At 33.4% G+C, this 11043-nt stretch overlaps 1 protein-coding gene across 1 annotated transcript; it reads left to right on the top strand.

Moving 5' to 3' along the window:
- Positions 1–9011: 9011 nt before the first annotated feature.
- CPXCR1 (CPX chromosome region candidate 1) lies at positions 9012–9971 on the top strand. Its single transcript, XM_016216430.2, has one exon. It carries the CDS (start codon positions 9012–9014, stop codon positions 9969–9971), a length of 960 nt encoding a protein of 319 aa, XP_016071916.2.
- The last annotated feature ends 1072 nt before the right edge of the window (positions 9972–11043 follow it).

Raw genomic sequence — 11043 nt, 5'->3', positions numbered from 1 at the left:
GAAAAATATAGTTATAAATACAAAGTACAACCACATGACCAGTTACAAAAATGAGTACTGTAATTGTCATGAGTATTTCCTCATTTTATCATGAATATTTGTGTGTATGTTTGCATATATAATAAAATATTTTTGTTTTCTTTCCTCTCTTATTCCCTTATTATGTAACATAATATGTATCATCTTTATAATAGCAATTAAGTATAGCTAATATTATATTATTATATTTAAGTTATAGGATGTCAGGAGAAGAGTGCAAGGTCTTTACTTTCTTCTGGGGAAGAGATTAGTGCATTTATAGTTGTATAGAGAATAGTAGTATCCTGTTAGGCAGTCTTATGACCTTATTTTTGTGCGTGTTTTTTGGAAGATTAACTATGGATTAGGGATATGCATGTGAGTGTTAATGTGACAAGGGGTGGACTTGTGATGATTAATTTTATGTGTCAGCTTGACTCAGCTGATAGATGCCCAGATAGCTAGTAAAAAAATATTTTTGTGAGTCTCTGTGAGGGTTTTTCTGGAAAGAATAACATTTAAATTGGTAAACTGAGTAAAGAAAATTGTCTTTACTGATGCAGGAGGATATCATCCAATCCCTTGAGAGCCTGGATAATATGAAAAAGCAGAAGGGCAAAGTTCTCTCTCTGAACTGAGACATCAAACTTCTCCTGCCATCAGACATCTAAGTTCCTGATTCTTGGGCCTTCACACTCAGACTGGGACTTATTTATTATTAAGTCCTCTAGTTCTTGGACTTTGGGGATTGAACTAGAGCTACAACGTAGGTTTTTCTGGGCTTTCAACTTGCAGATGGCAGACAATAGGACTTCTCAGCCTCCGTAATCACATAAACCAATCCCTCAAAATAATCTCTTCCTGTCTACCTATTTTTTATATCTATCATCTACTATCATCTATCATCTATCTGTCTATCATCTATCTATCTATTATCTATCAACTATCATTTACCTATGTATCCATCTTTCTATTATTCTCTTATTGGGTCTGGAGAACCCTGGCTAATCTAATACACTCGATTTTCATTTGTTTTCTTTACTAGTCCTTTTGTTTTTTTGGACTAACTGCTCAATTATGATGCCACAATTTGACTTCTAGTCTGACCCACACCCTGTATTGACACTTTGGCTTTAAGGTTTCTCATTATTTACATCCTGTAGAGTCTCTAAAACAGGCTTTATCTTAGGTGAGGAACACTCAACTCTCATATCCTTTTTGAGCCTCATGAGCTCACATGTATCAGGAAATTTCTCATCTTTAATTAACCCAACAGCAGATGGGAATTAGAAATATTATGAAGACATGAACAAAATAAAAGTACATTGATAAGACTCAAAAAGCTTTTCAAAGAATAAAGATCTCCCTGTTGATTGATGATTGGAAGCTGATAAACTAAAGGGAAATAAGTTAGGTAATAGAAATAAAATATTCACTGAAACAAGCAAATAAAAAAAAAAAAAAGCAAATCATATAAAGACAAATGTTTGTAAACCAACCTAATGAAGTGTAACAATTAGTCGTATATTATCTAAATATCAGATTGCCAGATTTAGTAAACAAAAATGTAAGATGCTCAATAAAATTTAAATTTCAGAGAAAAAAGTATATATATATGCACATATATATAGTATGTCGCAACACATATTTGACCATATTTGCTGCATACTTATACAAAAACAAGTATTTATTGTTTATCAGAAATTCAAATTTTACTGAGTGTCCTGTATTTTATCTGGAAATCTTATCTTCACACTGTTTCAATTTGGGGAACTGCACATAGTTAGAATTTTATCTGTGATAAGGCAAAAATTATGAACCTATAGGTATTCACAGCCTTTGCTTCTCCCCTGCCATCTAAAACCAGTTCTAGGTTTGCCATTTCAGTTATTCCCCCCTCCCATCCACTGCAGAGAGTTCTGTTTGGTTGCTAGGTTACCAAGTTCTGTGGACATTATGATGCAGTCAAAAGAACTTTGAAAAGGTATAAAAGGGGAGGTAAAGCGCAGAAGGAAAGGAGGAGAGCAGTGGCGGCCTAGTGAAGCACAGTTTTCGGGGTAATCTACACTACTGAAAATGGAAATAAACGTAAGTTGAAACTAAAAAAGTAAAATATAAGGACTTTTAAATAAATACCTCTTAGTTTATGTATCCATTTTATAGTATTCAAAATTATTTTGAGATTTGCTTTGGTTGCTTGATTTATGATTTTTTGATAGAGATCCTACCCTTAGACTTGTTCTTTTGGGTCAGACCTTCACTATGTTCACATGTGATTCTGTAAATATGCCTCAACTGGAGAAATGTACCTTGTTTTATATGTGACTAAACTTTTTGAGTGACAAAACCATTTCAAAAGTATAAGTTTGGGGAAGAGAGGTGAGAGAATTTATGGTGCTTCAAATGAAGGAGTTGGGGCATAGAAGTCTCCTGACATATAAGTAAATGGGGCTCAGGGACATATGTTAATTGAGGAACTTCCATCCAAGATAATGTAAAAGTGTACCTTGGAGAGTTTGTCTGAAGGGAAACAGGAGCCATTTAATTTATGTAAAGAAGTTTTGACTGAGTTGATGAGGCGTTAATGCAATTTGGTGTAACATTTTTAAACTGTTGGTAGAAGAAATAAATCAGTTGAATCTCATTTTAAAAGGTTCAAAATAGCCAGGTTCATTTCAAAGTCCACGATATGTATATTTTAAACTTTATATGTAAAATCTAAATCAGAAGAGAGAATATTTGAGAACACCAACTGTGATATTAAGTTATAGTTTTTGTTTTATAATACTTTTTACAAAATTAGCTTTTATAAATATGTAACTGCACTATTGTACTTCCTCAAGGAACTAGTAACCAATTCAAAATATATCTTATTTTTAAGAATTTAAAACATTATAATTTTATAAGCTATTAAGTACATTTACATTTATCTTGGTGAAATATAACAATTTTGATTTTCTGTCTAATAAACAATGAACTGTTGCTTCCAGTAAATATAAAATCATTAAAAATATATGAAGACTTTATTACTGTATTGCTTAAATAAACATATATATTTGACTGAGTTATTAAAACATGACAAAGCAAGACTTATGACCCTTGACCATTTCCAAAATAAATCCAGGAATTTAAAAATAAATATTAGTCCATTGAATAGAATAACCCACGTGCTTCTTGTGCAGTCTCAAACAGGACATTTTAAAAATATTTTATTTAATTTTTTTCCATCACCATTTATTTCCTTTATGCCCTCTTCCAACTGCACCCACCCCCACCCCACCCCCACAATCACCAAACTTCATGAGTTCTTTCTCTTTTTTTTTTCTTTTCTGCTCAATTTCTCCACCCCCTACCCCCAAATCACCCTTCATCAGAGCTGTCTGCCTGCTCTCTATCAGTCTGTCTGTATTGGGCTTGGTAGTTAAGTTTGTAAATTAAATTCAACACATGACTGAAGTCATATGGCACTTGTCTTCTGACTGTCTTATTTTACTTAGCATATTGTTCTCCAGGTCCATCCATGCTGTCACAAAGGGTAAAATTTTCTTCCTTTATACAGCAAAGTAGTATCCCATTGTGTAAATGTACCACAACTTTTTTATCCACGCATCTACTGATGGACACTTGGGCTGCTTCCAAATCTTGGCTACTGTAATAATGTTGTAATGAACATAGGGGTACATAAAATCTGTCAAATTAGTGTTTCAGGTTTCTTTGGATAAATTCCCGGAATTGGAATCACTGGGTCATAAGGCAATTCCATTTTTAATTTTTTAAGCTAGCTCCATAATGCTTTCCATAGTGAATGCACAAATATGCATTCCTACCAAGAGTGCACGAGGGTTCCCTTTTCTCCACATCCTCAACAATACTTGTTGTTTGTTAATTTATTGATGATAGCCATTCTGATAGGTATGAGGTGATATCTCATTGTGGTTTTAATTTGCATTTTTCTAATGATTAGTAACTGAGCATATTTTCATATTTCTATTGGCCATCTGTATGCCATCTTTGGAGAAGTGTCTATTCAGGTCTTCTGGCCATTTTTAAATTGGATTATTTGTTTTTTGGTGTTGAGCTTTATAAGTTCTTTATAAGTTTTTGATAGTAATCACTTATCAGATGTATCATTGGAGAATATGTTCTCCCATACAGCAGGTTGTCTTTTCATTTTGTTGATGGTTTCCTTTGCTGTGCAAAAACTCCTTAGTTTGATGTAGTCCCATTTGTTTATTTTATCTTTTGTTTCCCTTGTCCAAGGAGATATATCAGAAAAAATATTGCTATGAGAAATGTCTGAGATTTTACTGCTTATGTATTCTTCCAGTATTTTTATGGTTTCAAGTCTAACATTTTAAGTATTTGATTTTTAGTTTATTCATGTGTGGAGTGTAAGAAGGTGGTCTAGTGTAATTTTTTTTGCATGTATCTGTTCAATTTTCCCAACACCATTTATTGAATAGACTATCTTTAGTCCATTGTATGTTTTTGCCTCCTTTGTTAAATATTAATTGACTATAAAGTTGTAGATTTATTTCTGGGCTCTCTGTTCTGTTCCATGGATCTACATGCCTGTGTTTATGCCAGTAACATGCTGTTTTGATTGCTATGGCCTTGTAAAATAGTTTGACACCAGGGAGCATGATTCTTCCAACTTTATTATTTTTTTTCATGATTGCTGTGGTTCTTCAGGGTCTTTTGTGGTTCCATATAAATTTTTGAAAACTTTGTTCTAGTTCTGTGAAATACGCCATTGGTATCTTGATAGGAATTGTGTTGAATGTGTATATTGCTTTGAGTAGTATGGACTTTTTAATGATGTAAATTATTCCTATCCATGAACAGGTATATGCTTCCATTTATTTGTATCTTCTTCAATTTCTTTCTTTAAGATCTTACAATTTTCTGAGTACAGGTGTTTTAACTCCTTGGTTAAATGTATTCCTGGTCACTTTATTATTTTTGATGCAATTGTAAATGGGATTGTATTCTTAGTTTCCTTTTCTGATAGTTCATTATTGGTGTATAAAAATGCAACTGATCCTGGATATTTATTTTGTATTCTAATATGTTACTGAATTCGTTTATCAGTTTTAGTAGTTTGTTGGTGGAATCTTTTAAAAAAATTTTTTTTTAAATTAAATTTATTGGGCTGACATTGGTTAATATGATCATATAGGTTTCAGATGTGAGCTTCTATGTTACAAGATCTGTATATTGCACTGTGTGCCCACTACCCAAAGTCATATCTTCTTCCATCACCATATATTAAGATCCCTTTACCCTTTACCCCCCAACCCCTTCCCTCTGGCAACCACCACACTACTGTTTGTGTCTACAAGTTTCAGTTTTATATCCCACATATGAATAAAATCATATGGTTCTTAGCTTTTTCTGACTGGCTTATTTCACTTAATGTAATATTCTCAAGGTTTATCCATGTTGTTGTAAATGGCAGTATTTCATTCTTTTGTATGGCTGAGTAGTATTCCATTGTGTACATGTACCACATCTTCTTTATCCAGCCTTCTATCACAGGACACTGAATATTTCCATGTCTTGGCCACTGTGAATAATGCCTCCATGTACCAAAATTTGGTGGAAGCTTTAAAATTATCTATATACAATATCATGTCATCTACAAATAATGACAGTTTCTTCTGCCTTTCCAGTTTGGTTGCCTTTTATTTCTTCTTGTATGATTGCTATGGCTAGGACTTCCAGTTCTATGTTGAATAAGAGTGGTAAAAGCAGACATCCCCGTCTTTTTCCCAATCTTAAGGGGAATGCTTGTAGTTTTTGCCTGTTGAGCATGGTGTTGGTTGTTGGTTTGTTGTATATGGTCTTTATTACATTGTGTGTGTTCCCTCTGTTCCCACTTTGCTGTTTGGAAAGTGGACATCTGCTTGATTTTTTTATCATGAATGGGTGCTGGATTTTGTCAAATGCTTTTTCTGCATACATTGATATGATATGGGTTTTATCCTTCAGTTTGTTTATGAGGTGCATCATATTTACTGTTTTGTGGATATTGTACTAACTTTGCATCCCCAGAATAAATCCCACTTGATCATGGTGTATGATCTGTTTAATGTACTACTGGATCTGGTTTGCTAATATTTTGCTAGGGCTTATAACATCTATGTTCACCAGAGATATGGGCCTATCCCCTTAGACATTGTCATGTCTAAGTGGTTTTAGAATTAGAATAATGCTGGCCTTGTAAAATGAGCTTGGAGATCTTCCCTCCTCTTGATTATTTTGGAATTGTTTGAGATAGATGAGTGATAGTTCCTCTTTGCATGTTTGGTAAAATTCACACATAAAGCCATCTGGTCAAAGGCTTTTGTTTGCTGGGAATTTTGGGGGGTGGTGGGGAAATTTTTTATTACGCCTTCAATTTCACTAGTTGCAATCTGTTTATTCAGATTCTCTGAGTCTTCTCAATTTAGTTTTGGAAGGTTGTATGTTTCTAGGAACTTATCCATTTCTTCCAGATTGTCCAATTTATTGGCATGTAATTGTCTGTAATATTTTCTTACAGTCTTTTGTATTTCTTTGGTGTCAGTTGTTACTTCCCCTTTCTCATTTCTGGATGGGGCTATTACTTCCCCCCAAGCTAATGCTGCACAGATGGCAAAACTCTGCCTTAGAATGATGGCTTCTGCGGTATGGGGAAATGACTCAGTACAGGGGTTTTGGTGGCTATTCAAAGAGGACATAATTTTTAAATGAACAATAATGACCTTAAATACATATATTTCTGATATGGCTTCTTTGCAGAAATAAGGAAAATTTCAAATATAACTTAAATTCAGTTGACAAACAACATATTCTAATAGCATTAATATCTGTGATGAGTATATGCACTGGATATATCATATAAAATGCCAGTGCAGAATGTGGAAGGGAACAATGAATCTTATAGTTAGCTTCAGAGGTGTAAGTGGAAGACCCTATCAAAAGGCAAAGCAGAAGAGCTACTTTACTTGGAGAGAGAAGGTACAAGAGCTAATTAGTCTACATCTGTTCTATGAAAATAACATTATTTGATTTCAGGGGGCGTCTGACAAGACCTAGATGACAGCCAGGAACTCCAGTTCCCACCGACTTTTTGGATCTCAGCCTTAGAAGCAACCAAACTTAGTGAGTTCAATTTTGTTATTATAGACATCTACTATAATGTAAGTGCTGTTTATTATCTTACCCTTATTATAACTGTGCTGATGCTGAAATATTTTGGTAATATAGTTTCTCTAATTGACAATCTCAAACGGATCAAACTCAGTTAAGCTCAGCAAGGACCCTCTCCTTGAAATTTCAGGTGTGTATGAAAACACTGAAGAAGAGAGTTAAAAAAAAGAAAAGTAGACTAGAAGATCAAGAGATGTCTTGAGGAATGCCTACATATAAATATTAGGAAGAGTAAAAATAAAGTAAAAAAGACAAATTAGATAAGGATAGAAAAAGGAGAAAGGTAACAGACTATCATATGGTAACAGAAGTCAAGAAATAACATACTTAAAGTGGAGGAAGATTAAGAGACTACAATTCCATGACCTTAGTAGAGCAGCACTAAAGAGTAGAGCATACTGAATAAAATCTTATTGTAATCATTGCCTTCAGTAAAGGAAATAAATAAATAAAATAAAGTTTGCAATAAAAAGTCACACTTGAATTAATATCAAATTTCGGGGGGAAAATCGTAAGTTAAATGTAAGTATGAAATTACAAAAAGACCAGCAGTATTAGAACATAAAAAGCATGTTGAGTAAATGGAGGAAAGAAAGTTAATCAGAGGAGATGGGGTTAGAGTATGGAGGGTCTCTTAAGATAGCAGTATGAGATAAAGGCCTATGTTACTTCTGTAAATCCAACTGGCCTATCCATGCATTCTGTCTAGGTTAGCTCCTAAATCTAGCTATAAACAATGGAAGCAATGTTTCTTGATTTTTCAACTTCCTCAGATTTTTTTTTTTGAGCCACCTGGCATTTCCTTTCCCCACTATTGCCTTCAGTAAGAAATCCTCCTACCCATTTTCCTACTCTAAAGAAATCTTCCAACTCAGATTGTCCTAAGTCCCCTCATAGAAAGGAATGGGAATATTTAATTCAGAGTATTAGTATCTGCTGAAGGTGTTTGAGCAGGTAGGTGACATGAAAGAAATATGCTAGAATAAAAAGGTAAACCAAGAGTTTAGAATCAGGAAAATCAGGTACTACCAGCAGTAAAAGAGCATGATGTGATTATCAGCTTGATTAGTGCTGAGGCAATGAGAATGAAAAGAAAATGATGAGTTGAAAAGATATTTTAATAAAATGACTCAGAGTTTGGACTTCACCCTTGAGATTCCTCCTCTTTTACCTGCTCTGCCTTCCCTTCCCACACATTTCATAATGCTTGCTCTTTGCATAGATATTGTTCAAAAAGAACAGATAAAATAATAAAACAAAAGACAAATTCCCAAGGAATTGTTCTTCATACAAATCCAACCATTTCATTTCCACATAAATTTTAACATGTGTATTCATAAAAATAAATACATTCTCCCTTAGCCTCATTTTAAAATCCCAGATCATTAATTTGGATCTATCTTATTAAATAAAAATTGTATTTAATTCACCATCTAAAATGAAATAATTGGACTTTTATTGGAGACTAAATGCACTCTAGTGCATTGAGTACATTCTTATATTAGCCAGATGAAAATTTATGTTATCCCAAGTTTACATAAGTTCCAGACTAACTAATGAGAACACCTATTTAATAGGAGTTATATTTGCCCTCAGTTTTGTTTTTTCCTTATTTTATTTTGTGAGTCTGTGACTCTGATATTAAAGGTGTAAGAAAATATATGTATTTAAAGTATGAGAAATGAAGGAATACCACATCCACATGTTTTTTGCCATGATTAAGTAACCAACTTCTTATGAATTAAAGCATTCCTCAACTGAATAGATCTTTGTCTTTTTTCTCATAAATAGAACCCAGGATGTCTTCTCCTAGTAAAGAAGAAAGTGATCCAGCTGATAATGCTCTTAAAAATTCAGAAAATGAGGCTCCAAATGACTGTAGTTCAGATATAGAGCCTTCATTTGTAGAATCTAATATGATCTCTCAGGTCGATAGCAACCCAATGAACAGGGAGCTAGACATACCAACCTCTCAGGACCATGCTGTTCAACCAGCAGAAGAAAACGACCTTGAAGTAGAGAAGAACCAAGAAAATCCTCAAGAAGATTTAAAAGAAGAAGAACCCCTTCTAATTCAGATTCCTATTCCTAGAAAATGGATCTCTCTCATGTCAGGATTAGGCAGATTTACTCATCTGAATACATCACTAGTGAAAATTAATAAAACAAATTCCTTAATTAATAGAGCCAGATTCCACTCTGAAAAAAATCAGAGGAAAACAAGTAATATCTGTTATGTCAATATAAATTACAAAATTCCTTTCCAGTTATCAATTTCATGGAGAATGTCATTTATAAACCGTTATGAGAGAAGAAGAATGGTTCTTCGTCAGTTGTGTGAGAGACATCTCCCTCAAAATACCATGTGGGGAAAGCAAAAATTTGTAGCATTTGTCGTTCGCCCAAATGTTCTAAACAATAGGGTAAGAATGACAGTATTTGGAAGGCCTATGAGGGTGTACTACTACTACCCCCTCAGTGAGAGAATAGCATTAAAAATAGTGTCCAAGTCAACTGATACTAAAAGGAGGCTGGAATTTCACATTTTTGTGCGACCTACTTTTGATGTTCCGCGGACCCAATTTGAAAACAGATTTACTAAAAGAGCTTTTGAAGATCATCTGAGATCACAGCATTACATCAGGGTAATGATCATAACAACTGATAATGGTTGGAAATACTTATGTCCCATTTGTAGGAGTGTTTTCAACAGTTTGGCTGAATTTAGACAGCATTCTTGCAACCATCTTGCAAATTAAGTTCAATTGGGCAATATTTTAAAATTTAATTTCTAAAATTCATAATTTGGCGACAAAATTGAGACAAAATTGCATGAACATAAATTTTAGGAGTGTTAAATGGAGTTGCAGATAGAAAGATAAAATAATAAGATATATCAAAAAGAAACACCTTGACAAGAGAAGAAAAATTCATAAGGAAACCACTGTTTATATTCTGCTATTACAAACAGAGCATCAGAATATCAGGCCCTCCATCTGTATTTAGTCAGTAAATGAACTAAGAAAATGTTTGTACTTTCTTAACATCTATTTCTGCTGATAGAAATATTGTTAATATTATAAGATTCCAAGTTTATAAGACCTGACTGTGACAGCAAACATATTAAAGGGTTAGACAAAGCCCTACCAGGTGTTTCTAGAGACTCTGCAAAATTTCATATCTGAAATGTTCTCCATTAATTCAATAAAAATAAATTTAAAGACATTAAAAATTGCCTTGTATGATTATAAGTAAGTAAAAAATATTGCGTCCGGGGGGAAAAAAGGTTCACATATCATAAACGTGCTCTTTAGATAACAATTTTGATGATTAAAAATAAAAATTGAATTCCTAAAATAATGTGATAAAATTGAGATAGATGAGAACAAATATTAAACTAGCAGCATACAACTGTAATATTTTATTTTCTTAGGTTCTTTACCATTGCTTACTATTACCGTCAATATTTTACTTTCCCCCATATGTACATGCACAAATACGCACACATATTTAAAGAGTTCCCTATCTTGCTACTTGCAGCTCAAACTTCTGTACCTCTTCTTTCCTTTGACTTGCATAGTCATAAAGATTAAAGACAGACTTCCTAATTTCATCTCTAAGTCAACTTATATTAATTGGTCATTCATTATGCATGAAGCACTATCCTAGAATCATTGTATTTGTTAGTTAATCTTCACAATAATATTACATGTATGTATTATGGTACAAATAAATACATAGAAAACGGTTTCCAAAAAATATAATCACTTTCCAAGGTCACACATTTGGCAAGTGTGTACTTCAGTGGGAGGTTTGTTACATGTTATGCCT

The sequence above is a fragment of the Miniopterus natalensis genome, chromosome X (assembly GCF_054644295.1).
Source record: "Miniopterus natalensis isolate mMinNat1 chromosome X, mMinNat1.hap1, whole genome shotgun sequence".
Taxonomy (NCBI): domain Eukaryota; kingdom Metazoa; phylum Chordata; class Mammalia; order Chiroptera; family Miniopteridae; genus Miniopterus; species Miniopterus natalensis.
Note: the sequence above shows the minus strand (reverse complement) of the source record. Positions and strands in the feature narration are given on the sequence as shown.

Bases quoted from the DNA above. Each gene is read 5' to 3' on its own strand.
- CPXCR1 (XM_016216430.2), top strand. From the start codon at position 9,012: ATGTCTTCTCCTAGTAAAGAAGAAAGTGATCCAGCTGATAATGCTCTT.